This window comes from Primulina huaijiensis, chromosome 15 (genome assembly GCF_012295235.1).
Source record: "Primulina huaijiensis isolate GDHJ02 chromosome 15, ASM1229523v2, whole genome shotgun sequence".
Classification (NCBI taxonomy): domain Eukaryota; kingdom Viridiplantae; phylum Streptophyta; class Magnoliopsida; order Lamiales; family Gesneriaceae; genus Primulina; species Primulina huaijiensis.
This window is the reverse complement of record NC_133320.1, coordinates 3,772,966-3,792,285: the sequence shown is the minus strand read 5'-3', so window position 1 is coordinate 3,792,285 and position 19,320 is coordinate 3,772,966. Positions and strand designations below refer to the sequence as shown.

The 19,320-nt window shown below is 35.4% G+C and overlaps 1 protein-coding gene across 3 annotated transcripts; it reads left to right on the top strand.

Annotated features, from left to right (window-relative positions):
- Positions 1–322: 322 nt before the first annotated feature.
- On the top strand, positions 323–19,205 carry LOC140958292 (cell division cycle protein 27 homolog B-like). 3 transcript variants are annotated; one of them, XM_073415684.1, is made up of 16 exons: positions 323–627; positions 1,386–1,458; positions 1,997–2,103; positions 2,241–2,287; positions 3,489–3,586; positions 4,851–5,152; positions 11,587–11,742; positions 14,802–15,015; positions 15,546–15,766; positions 15,845–15,910; positions 16,698–16,817; positions 17,443–17,519; positions 17,813–17,932; positions 18,019–18,238; positions 18,326–18,607; positions 18,999–19,205. In XM_073415684.1, exons 1-16 carry the CDS (start codon positions 523–525, stop codon positions 19,047–19,049), a joined length of 2,259 nt encoding a protein of 752 aa, XP_073271785.1. In that variant the 5' UTR covers positions 323–522; the 3' UTR covers positions 19,050–19,205. The 3 variants fall into 3 exon arrangements, with proteins under 3 accessions (XP_073271785.1, XP_073271787.1, XP_073271786.1); XM_073415686.1 differs by having other exon boundaries at positions 601–641; positions 2,047–2,103; XM_073415685.1 differs by having other exon boundaries at positions 618–641.
- The last annotated feature ends 115 nt before the right edge of the window (positions 19,206–19,320 follow it).

Here is a 19,320-nt window from a genome sequence, read left to right as displayed (position 1 = left end):
CATGAGCATCCTACATGAATAAATTAACTAGAATTAGAGCAAGCACAAGTGTGATGATACATTTGATATATACATACACTGCAAAATTTCTCACACATATACATGAGAGTCGAGCTTCAAAGTTTAATTGAGTGAGTTATCACACAAAGACATATATTAGATTAGATTTGACATTAAATCCAAGGACCGCAAATGTTCTTCAAAGGCATGCTCGAAACATACGGTGCAAGTGTTCAGAAGACGGACAAACCACCAACTGCGCCAAACCGGTGCTGCGAACCCAAGACTTGTCACGTGCCATTCGAATTTTGAAACCTAATATCACGTGACCTACAGAAACCTCAAACACCTGAATCCCCAAATTCGGAGCCTTTTTTAAAAAAATTTGAAATTTTTTGAAACCTATTCCCCTGCATGAGATCCAATATTACATACATTCTTAGACTCCAAAGCAATAATTTTCAATCTCTGTGTCCAAATTCATAGAAATTCATGTGCTCTGAGTGTACTGTGTGCGCATAAATGGAGGCGATACTGGCGGAATGTGTGCGGGACAACCTACGCTACTTCGTGCACCGTAACGCCATTTTCATGTGCGAACGCCTTTGCGCTCAGTTTCCATCTGAGGTTAGCATTAAGGGGTATAAATATTCAACGGCATTTGATCTTAATGTTGAGATATTCGAATACATCTCGAATTGTTGGTTCTACTACACAGCTGCATTTGGTCTGGTTTTTGTGAGCTCCTTTTGTAGTTTGTAGCGTTGATTAGTGTCTTTGCTTTCATTTTTTGGGTGGAGTCGAAGTTGTGGGCCGCATCGTTTCAGGCTTGAGCTGAATAGCCTTGGAGAATTTACTGTTGTATATGAATGTGCTGAAGGTTAAGTGTTGCTTAGAATAGCAGGATTGAGTGATGGGAAGTAACAAAGAATTTTTATTTCCACGGTTAGTGATTGTGTGCGAAATGGGTTCACTGGTTTGGATTTTTGAACTCTATAAAGTTGATTCTTGTCAGATCACCTCTACATAAGTTGCATACACTTCCATGCTTATCATGCTATTCAAATATTTTTTGTGGGGAAGAGGAAGTCTTGAAACTGTTTGTGAACGAATAAGAGAATCTGGTTTTGCCAACTGCTAACTAAATGATGCTAGAGTCAATTCATTGTTATTGTATATTGTTTTGAAGCCGTGCTAATTCATTATTTTAGATAATTTTTTATTGCTGCAATTCGGTTCATCCCTCTATAATCTTGTGCCATACATTTTACATAATTTAATTCATACAGAGGATGATGTCTTGTCGACTGTACCAAACTGCTACTAAATTCGGATTGAGTTGCATTCTTTCCTTCATGATTTACATTTTCTTATGTCAAATGCAGACAAATTTGCAGCTACTTGCCACTTGTTACTTGCAAAACAATCAGGCACACTGTGCATACCAAATTTTAAAAGGTATATTTTGAATATTTATCTTGCTATAACTATAAGTGATTTTGGCCAACTGATCTTATCAAATCGACGCACATGTGAGCCATTATCCTGTTATATTCTTGGTAATATATCACAATCTCCGATTTTTTGGGAGTTTTGTGAGAAGAGTTTTAGGAAAATAAAATCTGTGCATAATTTTGTCATGAAGAAATAAATTTTAACTATAGATATGAAAACGCTGACCCCACTCGGTGGGATAAAGGCTTGTGTGTTGTTGTTGTTATATATGTATATGAAAACATGCCAGAAATGATCGATAAATAATTTTAAAAAGAATAATCTGGAATATAATTCAATGTAATTCTAAATCGCTTTTAGGAAACAATGAAAAATTTAGTTAAAAGTAAAATTATTCCGGGAGATGTGAAATCCTAGAAAATTTTTTGATTTTGGAGAATATCAGTAAATGATAGTGCATGTTTTATTTGGGGGATGATAAAATGTTTTTAGAAATGAAAGTGCTATCTTTGTCTTTGAAGTGCTATCTTTGTCTTTGAAGGAGCGCATATGGCTCAATCCCGCTACTTGTTTGCACTATCGTGCTTTCAGATGGATCTTTTCAGTGAAGCTGAAGCAGCATTATCTCCTAGTGAATCCTCTACAGAGGTATGGTACATAATATATATTGTAAGCCCAGATACTGCCATTAATGCTGGCGTGATCTTTTGTCATATTCATAGTTTCTTTCTATTGCCTAAACGCTCTTAAATATGAGTTGTCATAGTCATTTTTCTGTTTCTTAGGTTCCGAACGGAGCTGCTGGCCATTACCTTCTTGGACTTATATTCAGGTTTTCCACATGTTATACTACCTTCTCAATAATCATATTTACAGGGGGTCACTATTGATTATTCTATTCATTTCATTTAAATGGATAAACCATCTAATAAATTGGGCTACGATTTTCTTCTAAATCTCATCACAACTTGAAAATTGGCTTGGGATGGTATCACAAGACTGCGTCGGTAAATTGTGATTTTTCATGAGTTGAAAATATTTCATGTTTTGTAGCTTTTGTTGTGCTTATGTTTTGCATTTGAGAAGCCCTGGTTTTCTAGCAAATTTAATGCACAATTTTCCTATTCCATTTCTTATGTTGGTGGTTTAATAATGTATAACTAATGTTAATTATCCAGAAATTATCAGTACAAAATCTTGAATTCATTTTTAATAATAATAATAATTTATGATAGTTTAATGATGCATGTTTGGATCTTATATTACATTGTTGGCCCTGTTTGAAGTGCATTTTTTTTGCTAGGTGGTAGAAATTTGAACAAATTGTTGGACTGAACTGCTGACTTAATACTAGGACTTTTCTTATTTGGGGAGAAGTTGCAGATTTTACCTGTAGTCATCCATATATTGGACATTTACTGACTACTGATTTTCGTTGTTTCATTTGATTGTAAACGATAGTTGATGTATGTCACCTCTTTTTTAGCCCAAGATTATTGTAAAATTGTTTAAAATTTGCAGGAAATATTTATGTTACCACTTACCAGCCTACAATCTTTTCCTGCATCGGGTTGTTTGGTTTAAAAATTGTTGCATGCTTGCTGAAAGTTATTTGGTTGACATAGTGACTTATTACCTGTTTATTTATCAGGGAAATTGTATATATGTGTGTGTGTGTGTGTGTGTGTACACGAACTACTAACATCATAAACTATATTGTACTCTTAGTCTGTTACTGTATTTATTAATGGAGAATCAAGATAAGAATTGGATATGTTTAAATTTGTTTTAATAATTGTTACAGGTATACTTTTTTTGATAAGAAACAAAACGATATTATTAATTTTTTAGAATGTTACATTACAAGAAGCGGACTAGTGGTCCACTGGCACGAAATATTAGTTCATTAATTTTTAACAATACACATACGACCAATCTCTTAGAATATCAAATATTGGCAATCCTTGAAATTGTCTATCCGCTGCGATCCAGTTTGCTATTGTAAACTTGATTTTTTCCCAACATTTTTACAGGTATACTGACAGAAGGCAAAGTGCTATTCATCACTTTAACCAGGCTTTAGCATTGGATCCATTATTATGGACTGCTTATGAGGAACTTTGTATATTAGGTAATATGTAGAATGAATTTGTGATTTCAAATATTTGCTGCATATGTTTGCTGCATTTGGCGTTTGGAGTTTTGAAGTTTTCTTGATCATCATATTTGGCTACCAGTCTTTTTGGACTATTTCAAGTATTTTAGCTTTTAATAGCTAGCAATTGAAGTGATCTGAACACTGAGCATATTTCAGATTTGATTTTTACTTTGATTTGACGAGGCATTTTGATAATGAAGATACGAAATATATGGTTACTTTTTACATAGGTTTGCAAACTTTACAACTGAATTCCTCCTGGCAGTTACTTTATCCTCAGTCATAATTTTATGATTCAGGAAGTTCCCAAAAATATTGCAGTAGATTGTTGGCCCTCTGGTTATTCTTTAATTGCTGAATAGGTGTCCCTTGGATTTGTAGCGACTAAAACATCAAATTCTATAATGAATATTCCATCAAAGCCAGAAGTAGGGAGGTCCTGAGTACTTATGTTTTCAAATTAAAGAAATTTTTTTATCACAAACTTGTCTTCATACAAGGAACAGGACATGCACACCAGGGCGTTTGTCATAAACATGAGATGCCACCATCCTATCTCATTACTTGAGCTTTGGATAGATTCATGTGGAATATTATGAATTTATCTTTGAGGAAGCATTCTTTATGATTCTCCATTCTTAAGAGAGTAACAAGATCAGAATATGAATGCCTATAGGTTCCTAGCGCATCAGTTATTTTTCATTAATTTTCCTCTGTTTGCTTCTCCTGCTTGATAGGTTTTATTTTTTAACCTTGAGTTTAGCTTTGCTTTATGGATTTGTGTTCAAGGAAATTGATGGATTCCTATTTGAGTATTATAATTTGTGTCCAAGTGCAAAACGAAGAAAGGCAGAGATCTAATTTTTTTCCCCCAAAAATACCTTCTGTAATAATTTGTTCTAAAGCAATCTGCTTATCTATGACACCATACCTAGAAAAGGGAAACACTGATTACTATACGTGCCATTAAACCGGGACTCATCATTTTTTTGACAAATAAAGCTGGTTTCAAATATGGGCAATGTATTAGTTTTTCTTTTACATTTGAAGAAGCAAATCTACAATTATAGCTTCTGTCAGTAATCATGTTCTCGATGGTATCCTATCCCTTATGACATCATTTTCAATTTTCATCCATCCTACTCGAGAACCTCGGTCCCCCTTTTATTATTTAATTCCCAAGTTGTTGTGTGTTATATTCATATTTTATTAATCAGACAACAGGGGAACATTTCAGGTGCAGCTGAAGAAGCAACTAAGGTTTTTGATGAAGGAGCTTTTCTATGCATCCAAAAGCAGTATCAACACATAGAATTATCTTCCCAGAATATGCGGGTATCTAGTGAGGATCATGATATTGCTTCTACCAGAAGTTTAGGCTCAGCAGATGACATCACAAGGCAGTTGCACGCACAAGGAAATAGCTTACAAGATATATCTAGAAACAATCACGGAGCAGCTTCCAGTCAGCCTCTAAATTGTGGTTCTGCTGGCTTACCATTTTATAATACACCTTCTCCAATGGCTACACAATCACAGGTATAATCATGTATATTATGTTATTGTTTTTTGTTCTTTGGAATTGGTCTTAATCAGAGTTGATTGCACTTCTTTTTAACTCCTCCGGTAGCTACGATATCTTATATGTAGCTATGTAAGGTCACGATTGTTGGTGTGCGCTTTGGTTGGGCTAAGACATGGCAGTTTGCATTTTTATGATAGACGCAAGGCACAAGAAGGCCACATAGGCCATGGAGTATAGGCTCAAGGTGTCATGTGATGGATGCATCATATCAACGCGGGACATACTAATGTATAAATTCTAAACGTAAATGTATGTAGAAAACCGCCATGTAGCATCTAATATGTGATTTTCAGATTATTAAATAATAGTATGTTAATATTTAGTAGTATGAAAAGTAAATAGAAAAGATTATCAAATTGCATTTCATTTGAAGCCTTCACATATGTCGTGCTAGAGGGTTCTGATATGCGCCCTGGTCTGCATTTCACTGAAGGTTTGCATTATGTTGTGCTACCAGGTTTCAAAAACCAAGGTCACCTGTCTACCTCCCCAAAAGGTGACTATTTACAAAAGTAGTATCCTAAGTTTAACGCACTCCTTGTGAGCTTAATGCGCAAGATCGTTTGCACTTACCTTAATATGCTCTAGGTTAAATCATGTCATCTATCACAACACTTGATGGCTAAGGTTGCGGAAATATCGTTCTTTTTTGTGTTTGATCTGCATAGTTCAAGGCCACAGATCCTAAAGAAACATTTCATGGTTAAGTATCAATCGCCTCACCCTCTAAAATGTTAATACTATAGAAAATAGTAATAAAAATATTTTCATATTTTTAATTATTTATTTCCTAAATATTTAGGAATAAATTTGTATTTTTCCTTTAGTTACGGGATTGTGCCTAGAAAATAGCTAAAATACTCTGTATAAATTAGTAGACCTTAAACAATTGAAAAATAAGAAAAAATTATTGAGAGTTTCAGAATATACTCTTGTTCTTTCTAACATGAATTTGCTTCCTACCATGAATTTGCTCTAAAACTCTGAAATTCAATTCACCATTCATAAATTGAATGGAAAAAACAATTTGGAGTGGGCTAAGTCAATTAAATTAGTAATTGATGTTAAAGGAAGGGTGGGCTATTTAACCGGAGGAGTTCAAGAACCAAAGAAAGACGATCCAACAATTCTCTGGTCATTGCTTGGCTCGTAAACTCCATGGAGCCATCAATTGGTAAGATTTATTTGTTTCTACCCACGACAAAGAATGTCTGGGAGGTAGTCAATGAAACCCATTCCGATCTGGAAAATTCATCACAGATTTTTGTGTTGAAGACCAAACTGTGGCGGTGCAAACAAGGTGAGAAGGGAGTAATTGAATATTACAACTGTATGAAAACACTATGACAAGAGTTAGACCTCTGTTATGAAGAATCATGATAGTGCAAATCTGACGGTGTCAAATTCCATAAACGCATGGAGAATGACAGAGTATACTAGTTCTTGGCATGGTTAAACCGTGAATTGGACAAAGTCAGAGGATGTATATTGGGCAGAAATCCTCTACTATCTTTGAGCAAAGTATTCGCAGAAGTACGTCGAGAAGAAGGAAGGAGGAAAATGATGTCGAATGATAACGTGTCACCCACTATAGAGTCCTCGACATCATTGATCGACAAGAATAATTTCCCTACCACTCAATTTCGACAAGATAAAAAGGAAGAACTTCGGTGCGATTATTGTAACAAACCATGGCATACCTAAGAGAGTTGTTGGGATTCACATGGTAAGCCTCCCAACTGGAAACCGAAGAATTTTAAACCGAAGGGACGTGGTCGTTCAAAAGCTTATCTGACTGTAAAAAGACAGAATAGCACAAACATTTCCCATGGGGCACCAACTTTCAGTAAGGAGCAATTAGATCAATTGTTCCAATCCTCACACCTTTAACGCTCCACTTCTACACCAACATCTTGTTCCCTGGCACAAGGTAATTATTTACAATATGTTTTTAATGTGTCCACCTCATTCTCTCGCCCTTGGATGATAGATTCAGGTGCTACTGACCATATGACCGGATCTTCCAAATTGTTGTTCTTATTCCCCTTGTGCAAGAGATCAAAAAATAAAAATATCAGATGGTTATTTTATCAGCCATTGCTGAAAAATGATCAATTGCTATTTATAGTACTTTGACACTGTATAATGTCCTACATGTTCCTAATATTTTGTTTAACCTACTGTGCATTAGCAAACTAACCCGTGACTTGAAATGTTGTGCTAAGTTTTCTTCGAAATTTTGTGAAATTCAGGATCCGGACTTCGGGAAGATGATAGGCAGTGCTAGAGAAAATGGAGGTCTCTACTACTTTGAGGAAAAGAATAACTTGGGTAGACTAGCTCAACATTCGAATATCGTATCAAACTCAAGTTCTAGTATTAGTGATATTATGCTGTGGCACCATAGATTAAGACATCCAAATTTTCAGTATTTGTTTCCAAAATTATTTCAAAATTAAAATCTTACTGATTTTCAATGTGATATTTGTCAATTTGCAAACCATCATCTTGCATCCTATCATATTCAACCATATCATGCATCAAAATCTTTTTCATTCATTCACATTGACGTTTAGGGACCTTTTAAAACTCCAAACCCCTCTGGGAAAAAATGGTTTATCATGTTTATTGATGATCATACACGTTTTAGTTGGGTGTATCTAATGGGGGAAAAGTCAGAAACTGAACAAATTTTTAAAAATTTGACACCATGATTTAGACACAATTTCAAGAAAAAATTAAAGTGTTCTTAATCAAATTTTGGGTCATTTTTCCAGTAAAATGGTATAGTTCATCACAACTATTTGTATACAGACGCCACAACAAAATGGAGTGGTCTCTAATGTTCACTACTAGATTGCCGAAATACTTATGGGGATAAGCTATTTTGACAGCTACTTATCTTATGAACAGAATGCCATTAAGAGTTTTGAATTTCAAATCACCTTTGGCATTATTTAAAGAAATCTTTCTCATGTCCCGACTATTCTCTGATTTACCCCTTAGAGTTTTTGGTTGTGTGGCATTTATTCATGTGCATTGTCATAGTCGTGATAAATAGGATCCATGATCTGTAAGGTGTGTTTTTTTGGGATATTCTCCCACACAAAATGGTTATAAATGTTTTGATCTTTTTACAAATTCTTTTTGTAACAATGGACGTGACTTTTTTTGAAACCCAAGCTTACTTTAGCACTCGTTTTCAAGGAGAGGATAAAGTTGAAGAGTCAGTTTGACCTAGATCTTGATTGCATGATCAACGTGGATACAAACACACCTAATAGGGTACAACATCATGATATAGATATTGGAACATGAGATGAGGATACGAAGAGATTTTGCCAAGTCTACACAAGACGACCTCAAAGTAGACGAGATGCCATAACTCCGCACAGTCAAACGTTTGAACCGAGGAATGATCCTTACCTTCAAATCCATTCAAGCACATGTAACAATTCTGAACCATCTTCTGCCAAACTAGAATCTTCAGAGCTCTTGGACCTTCTTATTGCATTCAGGAAAGGTTTAAGGTCATGCATCAAATACCCACTTTCTAATCATGTATCCTATAATAAAATATCCACACCGTACTCTAATTTTATTTCACAGTTACATAGTCTGGATGTTCCTAAGACTATACAGGAAGGTCTAAGAACTCCAGAATGGAAGAAGGTTGTCCTTGAGGAAATGGATGCGCTGAAGAAAAAAGAAGAATAGTACATGGAAAATTGATTATCTTCTTAAAGAGAAACAAACATTAGGATGCAAATAGGTGTTTACAGTGAAATTGAACTCCGATGGATCTCTAGAACGCTACAAGGCGAGGCTTGTGGCTAAGGGGTTCACCCAAACATCCTTTGCCTCCTGTTGCCAAATTGCATATAATAAGAATTTTGTTGTCTTTAGTTGCGGATCTAGATTGGCCTCTACATGAGTTCATTGAGTTGGATGTGGAAAATGCCTTCCTCAATGGTGAGTTAGTGGAAGAAGTGTTTATGGATGCCCCTCCAGGATTTGAAAAACAATTTGGAGGAAAAATAGGAAAATTGAAGTGATCTCTTTATGGTTTGAAGCAATCACCACGAGCCTGGTTTGAGATATTCTTCAGATCAATCAAGAAACAAGTTTACACATAAAGACAATCTGATCACACAATGTTCGCGAGGCATACTAGTGATGATAAAATGGCTATCTTAATTGTTAATGTGGATGATATAATTCTTACATGCAGTATTAAAGAGAAGCCTTGCATCCGATTTGAGATTAAAGACTTAGGTCCTCTACGTTATTTCTTGGGCATGGAAGTTGCTAGATCAAGAAAAGGTATCTACGTGTCACAGAGAAATATGCTTTGGATTTGCTACATGAAACAAAGATGAATGGATGTAGACCTAGTGATAGCCCTATGGATCTAAATCAGAAGTTAGGTATATAACAAAAAAGAACTCTTGTTTAAAAAGGGTGATATCAACGCCTTGTGGGAAAACTCATTAATCTTTGACATACAAGACCTGATATTACCTTTGCTATTAGTGTGGTTAGCCTTCAGTTCATGCATTCACCATATGAAGAACATTTGGAGAGGGTACACAAGATTTTAAGATATCTGAAGAATTCTCCGGGAAAAGGTCTTTCGTTTAAAAAAACCAATCAAAGAAGTATAGAAACTTTCATAGATGCTGATTGGGCTGGATCCATATCCGATAGAAGGATCTACTTCAGGATATTGTACCTTCCTATAAAGAAATCGTGTCACTTGGAGGAGTAAAGTGCAAAATGTCGTAGCTTGAAGCAGTGCTGAAACAAAATTGAGAGCAATGGCAAATGGAGTTTGTGAAATATTGTGGCTGAAGCTGTTCTAGAATCACAGTTTCCCATGAAATTGTTCTATGATAACAAGTCTTCAATTAGTATTGTTAACAATTGTGTTCAGCATGATTGTATTAAACATTTCGAAGTCGATAGACATTTCATTAAAGAGAAGATGGAGAATGGAATCATATGTATATCTTTTGTCATTTCTGAAGAGCAGATTGCCGATGCAGTGACAAAAGAACATTTCAGACCGAAATTTGAAGACTTCACAAGCAAGTTGGACATTATAGATATCTTTGCACCAACTTGAGTGGAGTGTATAGAAAATAAAAATAAAAATATTTTCATATTTTGTAAATATTTATTTCCTGAAGTTCCTTTAGTTACGAGATTGTGCCTATAATTAAGCTAAAATACTCTGTATAAATTAGTAGACCTATAATATTGAGAGTTTCAGAATATACTCTTGTTCTTCCTACCACGAATTTGCTTTCTGTCATCATGTCTTCTTGTGTGTTGTCTACAAATACTTTACCCTTCGATCATTTTACTGTCTATTATTATTAAAGTAAAAGTATTTGAATCATGCGAGTCTTTGGAAATAGTTGTTTCGGTCTGGAGAGTGAAATATACATGGTCTTAGTTCATTGTGCCCGGTCTCTTTATCTTAAAACTTTACTATAATTGTTCATTGCTTCATATGTCAGTTTTTGGAAATGGTTGTATCGATCTGGAGAGTGAAATATATATGATCTTTGTTCATTGTGCCAGCCTCTTTATCTGAAAACTTTACAATAATTGTTCATTGCTTCAGCCCCTTCCAAACTTAAATCTACAAAATAATGGTTCTTTAGCGAGTTAACACAGTCCTGGAATTGCCAATTCTGTTTATTTTGAAAACTAAAAACTTGGGGATTGAGATGCTTATTTGTTTTTCCAAACTTTCATCTGCTGCATGTCTCAATAGAGGGTTTAGGTGGTTGCTTTTCTCTTCTCAGTCCCTCTCTATTCCCCCACTTTGATTTTTGATAACTTTTGTCTCATGATATCCATTAATCAAGATTGTCTAATGTACTCATGCACAGCATGGCAGCTGGTCGTGATGTTTCATCATCAAACTGATACAATGTTAGCGTTGCATTGGTGCATAGTTTCAACATGTAGTTGCATATCTGCACAATGAAATAAGAAACCTTAGTCTTGTGATTTTTGTGTGTCATTTTCCGATCTCGTGCCTTTTGCCTAGGCCACGGATAATTTGACAAGTAACCCTTCTGCTCCTACTAATTTGCTATACACATGGTTCCTTTTTAGTTCCTGTACATTCCTAGTTACTTTTTAAATGGTTATGGTTGTTCTTCTTAACTTTGACCACGCATTCTTCTTGTCTTTTCAGCTCATATTCTCCTGGCTCTTATGAATTAGGCTTTTCTGTTACTACGCACTAAATTTGGTTTTTATTTGACCTAGATATGTGAATACTCAATTCGTGGCGTGGAAAAACAATATCATCTATTTATCAAGACTGCTTTAATGCTTTCTTTTACTCTCAAATTTCTGGTATGCCTTGTAGTTATCAGGTGTTGCTCCACCTCCTTTGTTGAGAAATGCCCAACCTAATGGTTCAAACATGAGAGCATTTGTAGCTGATAATTCTCCAAGACAAACTGTTTACTCTACTATTCCAGGCCCAAGGAGAAAATTCGTGGATGAGGGAAAATTAAGAAAGGTTAAGACATTTTAAGGTTTTCTTGTTTATTTATAATATTATTTGTTGAATGCCTTTTTTCGTAGTTGTCATCCATTCTGGGTTTGTAATCTTATTTTTACCTTGATGATTCTTGTTATCAGTTACCTACTTCTTTCATTTTTTTATTTAAATGTTGCATCCATGTCATGTTTCCTTTGGTTTCTGCAGGGAAAGTTATTGTTAATTGGATTATTCATTTGTGCATAAGCTAACATGAATATATTTTACATATCGTAACATGATTCCTTTAGAATTATGAAACTTTCAGTTCTAGTAACAGCAGATTTGATGGAATCACCCAAATTTTGAGGTGCTAAACTGTGTTATGTAAGAAAATTTTATTGACTACTTTATGTGAAATGACTTAATTATCTAGCATGTTGTCCGGATGTAAGAAATTATTATTGACTGCTTTATGTCCCATTAGCCCATTACTCAATGGTCAATACACACTTCTAACATTTATAATAGAAGTGTTTTTGTTTCTGTTTTAACTATTATTGACAATTCTTTTTGCCGGTGTGTTATGTGTTTTTTACTTTAATTTCTCCTGCATTAGTTATCTTGCTAGCACATCAATTTTTTTGGAGTTTTTTTTTCATTCATTTGCACTCAGATTTGAGCTGGTGAATTTTTTCTTAGTAATCAGTCTTCTTTCTCTTCATTTTTTTGACATGAAACGGTCATGTCATCAAGGTAAAAAAATATGGGTACAAAGAATAGTGATGTAAAGAATGCGAGTCTAGAGAGAGATTCCCTCACCTCTCACTAACGATTGGGCGACTTGTTTATTCTCTTTTCCGAGTTCCTCTCTCCCATCTTTCTCCTGAAATTGTGTTCGATTCCTTGTGGGCTCTCTCTGTCTCCTTCACTCTAGTATTCCGGCCAAGGAACTCCTTTTGTCACGAATCTTCGTTGATTTATTAACAATATTAACACTCCCCTCAAGTTGGTGCAAAGATGTTTGTCATGCGCAACTTGCCGACTTGATTTTCAAAAGGTTGTCTTAATAATCCTTTGGTCAGAATATTTGCAACTTGTTGTATGCTTGACACAAAAGGAATACAAATTATTCCTTCTTCAATTTTCTCTTTTATAAAGTGCTTATCAATCTATATGTGCTTTGTTCTGTCGTTTAAAACAGGATTATGAGCAATTCTGATGGCTGATTTGTTGTAACATAACTTTATTGGTATAATATCGCCTTCTTAATAACTTCTAAAACCCTTTTTAACCACATAATCTCACATATTCCCTGAGCCATTGCTCTGAATTCGGCCTCGACATTACTTCTAGCAACAACACTTTGTTTTTTGCTTCTCCAATTTACAAGATTACCCCATATGAACTTACAATATCCAGATGTGGAATTTCTGTCAGTAATTGATCTTGCCCAATCAAGTTCTATATAAGCCTCAACTCTTCTTTCTTCACATTTTTTGAAGAAAAGTCTTTTCTCTGGTGAACTTTTCTGGTAACGAAGAATCCAATATACTGCTGGAAGGTGTTCTTCGTATGGAGTGTGCATGAACTGATTGACCATGCTAACTGCGAAAGCAACGTCTAGACGTGTCATGTGTGTGAGATAGATAGATCATTTTTCCTTTAATATTTGATATCTTCATGTATCAACTGGTTTACCATCCTTTACTTCTCCAAGTTTGATATTAGTATCAATTGGAGCGTCTGCTAGTATGCAACTTCTCATCCCAATCTCTTTTAAGAGATCTATATTATGAGATTTAAATAAGTCAATCTCTTGAATCATGAGATCATAATCTTCCTTGATTTATTAACAATATTAACATAGGGTTGCGACTCGCTTGTTCGGCTGGGTGGTTCTTGGGGTACAACTTTCCCTTACTGTACCCTAAGTTCGCGTCACTATGACGCAGATGTACAAGAATATGACAGTAGAGACTGAGCGAAGCCCTAGTGACTGTGAAAATTCCGTTGTAGAAGAAACACAAACAAGTCTCTCTGGTAATGGAAAAATCACTGGTTCATCGCAGACTGATGGGGAATTTCAGATGATAAGTCGAGATTGGAATTTTTACGTCCCGAGAAGGTGAATTTGTTGTAATCTATAAAATTGAAACCGTAGAACAAGCTCGAGGCTACTGTCTGGTTGGATATGTGGTGGGCATAAATCCTGATGCTTAAATTCTTTCAAATTTCTCGAAAAACTACAGTGAAAATGTTAAATTTGAGATACAGAGAAATGAGTGAATCATTTTCACATTCCCCACTACATTGGTGAAGGATAAAATACTCAATGGAGGCCTTTACATGATTCTTGGTAGGCATTTATTTCTTGCTGTCCAGATGTTTCTTGTTCATGGCGGAGGATATGAATTTCATTCCTATTTGGGTTAAGATTTTTTGGTCACCTCCTTATGCGCAAATTGAATTCCTTCCTGAATGGTTTTTGGTACTATCTCAATCAAAGGAGGATCACCTTTCTTGTTGTAGTCATTTACCTTTGGTGATGTGTCTCGGGGCGGTGCATGGTCTCGATTTTTATGAGTCAAAGGTTGACCCCTTTGAGTATTTCTCTATCTGTTGTGGCTATTGGATCTCATCCTATTTCCATCCATCATCTTATTCGAATCTTCCTTGGTGGTGTGACCATTTTTCTCATGACAAACGGAGTTCCCATGCCGGAATTCTAGAGCATAAGGTATGAGAGAGAAAATCCCACAAAGAATCAAACACAATTTCGGAAGAAAAATGGGAGAAAGAACTCAGAAATGAGAACGCTCATGTCGCCTCATCTCTAGTGAGACGTTAGAGAATCTCTCTCTAGACATGTCACGACAAGAATACCCTCTTCTTCTTTTTCTGTTGTTCCTGTTCTCTTCTGGCACTCTTTCAAAATAGATCATCCTCTGTATTTCTATGCAACAAGTTCAAAACCATTCATATCGATAAACATCGCTTTCTGCTATGGGACTTCTTAAATTGTCATTCATTGGTCATACTTTTTTCTTTTTCCTGTTTTTTGATGTACTGAGAGTTGTTAATTCATCTGTGTTTAGGTCTCCGAGCGGCTGTTTTCTGATTCTGGACAGCGACGAAGCATGAGACTCGCTGGAGAATCTGTGGTCAACATAAACTCTTGTTTGTCAGTCTCTGGCAATGGAAGAAGTCACTCTTCTAAATTTCTTGGAGGTTCTAAGTTAATCTCTGTGGCAACACGTTCTTTGACATACCGAAAAGGGCAATCTTGGACAAATGAGAATGCAGACGAAGGTGATTGAAGTTCTCTAAAAAATGATTTTTGTTAATGATGAGTTGAGATTTACTTATATCAGCTATCCCTGAATTAATATGCTGCACTTCACTTGTATCCCTTTTCTTTTATATGAGGTAACAGTAAAATTCAATTAATTGCTGAAATGTTTTAATTGAGATTTAAAACCTGGACAACTTTGTAAAAGATATCACTTACATTTCAGCTAAGAAACAAACAAAGTTAGACTCCTAGCGGCGAGGATGGGCCCTGATCTATTGCTTATTTGGAATCTGTTAACGTTTCCTTTTGTGGATAATATATAGGCTACTGGTGCGTATAACTTTTACTGTGTTGTAAGCATGGTTATGATAGCAAATTGTGCGATTCAGATTATTGCTTTTTCACTAAAGCTAGAAACATCATGGTGTTTGTGACATTTTAATTTGATGAAATTAAACTGATATTAGTTGAAAGATCTCTATTAATCTGGGGATTAATGGGGCTCCTTTTTTATCACCTGGCTAACAAAAGAATCTTGCATTCTTAGGGATTCATCACGAAGTACATGATGATTATAGATCAAGTATTCCTGCTTCAAATTCATCCCCATTTGTTGATAATATATTACTTGAAGAAGAAGGGTTATCAAGGTCATCAGGTACTGCTGTTTTGAGTGGCTCAAGATACAACGACGGTGCTTCTGAAATATTGGCCATTTTAAGGCTTCTTGGGGACGGCTTCAGACTCTCTTGTCTCTCACGATGCAAGGTAGTGGATGAATTTCTTGGAAAACTTGTTGAACAATTATTTTATGACCATATAATTGGCATGTTTGTTCGTGAATAGGATGCCCTCGATGTCTTTATCAAACTTCCACAAAAACATTATAATACAGGATGGGTGCTTTCTCTGGTAATCTCTTGTCTTCACTTTATATTGTTTTTACTATTTATGGTGACAGTACATTCTTTGGAAGTCTCTAGCTTGTTTTATTTAATCAAGATACTTTGCGTCGATTTCACGGGAAAAAAATCTACTTTGTCCAGCTTAAAGTAGTTCTGGCACATTTAGTCTTTGATAAGCCAGAATTTTTTTACCCTATGTGCTGTGCACCAGAAAAAATACAAACTAAAGCTCCGAGATCAGCGCGTGATATGTTTGTTTTAATTACTGATTGTCGTCTTGGTAAGTGAGGTAGTACTTTTTGGAGCGTGGCAGTGCATTATATTTTTTGGTTGATCTGGTTGGAGCGAAACAGAAGGATCTTCGACAATTTAGCGAGTCGACTGACAAGTGTTTGGATGATATCAGATTTAGGGCTGCAGTTTGGACTACGAAAATTTCATATTTTAAGCATTTATCGATTTCAGATTTGGTTAGGATTGGAGCTTCATTTGATGATGTTGTGATCAATCGTTTTTTTACCTTTACGTAGTTGCGAATATCTTGTCTGCTTTTTTGTAAACTTTATCCTATTTTATCATATAGGTTTCTTATTAAAAAAAATTCTTCCAAAATATTACCAATCACGCAATTTATTTCTCAAAATATTCTCCAAAATCATTTCCCCAAAATTTTCCTCCGTGGCAATATCAAGCAAGGTCCTTTGTATTTGTCGTTAGTGATATATATCTTTAAACTGTGATGTTTACAGGTTTGTGGATAATTTGGCATTTTTAATGATCTTGCTCAATTACAGGTTGGAAAAGCATACTTTGAAATGGTTGATTATCTTGAAGCTGATAGAGCCTTCAGTCTTGCACGTATTGCCTCCCCTCACAGTTTGGAGGGGATGGATATATATTCTACAGTTTTATATGTAAGCTTGTATAAATTTTTAAGATTTAATTAATTCACCTTAATATCACAATACAAGCATTCTCATGCAGTTTATGAGAAAAAGGCTGCATGTCTAAAGTTGAGGTCTTTCTCATCTAATATTATATTCATTTTTTTTATGACTTTTGTGCATTTCATTTATATCTTTTCTGTTCAAATGTTTCCCTGATGCAATCCTATCGATAACCTTAATACACTGTGGGATTGCTGTCAGATCTAGAGCCTACCTTTATTTTTGTGACTGTAATGTTAATTTTCAGGTTGAGAAATAAGCACTGTTTCTTTTTTCCTTTAACCTGAGACTGTTAAAATCCATTTTAAAGATGGAAGTATATGTTTGTTTTACAAAATTTAATACTCAAACAATTAATTGATGCACTAATTTCTTCTGAAACATAAAATCGTTATTTACAATAGCTTAGTCTGATGTGAAGAACTTCAAGAAGTTTCGCCATGACAATTATGTATGACTTTTTGATTAGTGTATTCCAGTCTGTTGATGGTGTTGGATGTTAAGATGGCTGTTCGGCTGTTCCAATTTGATGTTTTTGCCCCAATCCACGTGTTTTATGTGTTACTGACTCACTTTACCTCTTATGATTCAGCATTTGAAGGAAGATATGAAGTTGAGTTACCTGGCTCAGGAGCTCGTAGCTACTGATCGTTTAGCTCCTCAATCCTGGTATCCCACCTAAGCTAGCTACTTTTAGCTCCAAACTTTCTTTGTAGATGCTTCACTTTATGCGGCTTTTTCTCGAAGTATTTATACATAACTTATGCTCATCTATATGCGCTGCAGATGCAATAGCTGTTATTTTTGGCTTCTTGCTGACACGATGTATAATTTTTTTTGGATGGATTCTAATTATATTTATTTAATAATTCTATCATGAAGTAAAATTGATTTATGCATAGTGTTACTGTTGACATTTTCTGTAAGATATGTTCTGATTTTAGAATAATACGATATGGCAGGTGTGCTATGGGGAATTGCTATAGCTTACAGAGAGACCATGAAACCGCTCTTAAAAATTTTCAGCGATCAGTGCAGTTAAATTCAAGATTTGCTTATGCCCACACGCTCTGTGGTCACGAGTATGGTTCACAATTTTTGTTTCCTGTTTCTGATGTAATTTCCTTCTGAAGGTTATTTTAATCATTAAATTTGTATATCTGAACAGATATGTTTCCTTGGAGGATTTTGAAAATGGTATTAAGAGCTATCAGAGCGCCCTTATGGTAGATTCCAGGCACTATAATGCCTGGTATGGTCTTGGAATGATCTATCTTAGACAAGAGAAGTTTGAGTTTTCAGAGCATCACTTTCGGATGGCTTTCCGAATCAATCCGCTTTCCTCTGTAATAATGTCATACCTTGGAACTGCTTTGCATGCTCTGAAGGTGAAATCAAACATAATAGGGTGGAATTCCTATTGATGTTAGTTTCGTTTCATTATTAACAATTAACTAATCCCTCTATCTCGACAGAAAAATAATGAAGCACTGGAAATGATGGAAAGAGCTATTTTAGCTGATAAGAAGAACCCTCTCCCACTTTTTCAGAAGGCCAACATTTTAGTCAGCATGGAAAATCTTGATGGGGCTTTAGCAGTTCTCAAGGAACTCAAAGAGTATGCTCCATGCGAGAGCAGTGTTTATGCATTAATGGGCAGGATATACAAACGGCGAAATATGCATGACAAAGCCATGCTTCATTTTGGATTAGCATTGGATTTGAAACCTTCTGCAACTGATGTTGCTGCCATTAAGGTAACTATTTCCTTATTAAGAATGGAATCTTGCCGAGGGTATTGCAATAACTTTGTTACTACTAGCATGATAAATATTGCTAAGATTCATTGATTTTATCCAGAAAGTCCTAACAAAGGAAGATTCTTTTACATTAACTTTGGAACTATCGTAGTGACTCAGTTCACAAAAATAATTTTCAGCTAATGCGACCTTTTATTTGTGCTACAACATAGTAGTATTCATCGACTTGATTTTGACTGTTTTGTTTTGTTATTGACTCGTGGTGTTATTTAGTCGTCGTATGAAATGCAGCTGATATATCACTAAACATATCAGAAGATTTGAAATTCCTGACCCAATACCTGATAATTCTACTATCTAATGTCCACTTCACTCTGTCATCTCTCAGGCTGCCATTGAGAAACTACATGTACCAGATGAGTTAGAGGATGTCTTGTGAAATCTATTTAGTGGAATGCAGAATTAAAGACAATTTGAATGGCAAATGGGAATCAACTTGTGTATTGATATGCTCGTGCTTTCGGCCGAATGCTCAACAAGCACTTGAATGCTTGCACATATTATGTTGAGGACTTCTAGCAAATGGCAGGTCCTGCGATGCCGAGAGAAACAACGCTATAATTTGCAGCAACGAGTATGTCTGTTGCCACAACAGGCGTGATTCCTCCATGTATCCATATTCTCCCAATTGAATCACATTCACTAAGAGT

Excerpts from the sequence above, each read along its gene's own strand:
- LOC140958292 (XM_073415684.1), top strand. The coding sequence starts at position 523 with ATGGAGGCGATACTGGCGGAATGTGTGCGGGACAACCTACGCTACTTC. Across the intron at positions 3,587-4,850 it reads TGAGGAACTTTGTATATTAG|GTGCAGCTGAAGAAGCAACT; the intron begins GTAATATGTAGA and ends GGAACATTTCAG. Across the intron at positions 18,239-18,325 it reads CTGCTTTGCATGCTCTGAAG|AAAAATAATGAAGCACTGGA; the intron begins GTGAAATCAAAC and ends CTATCTCGACAG.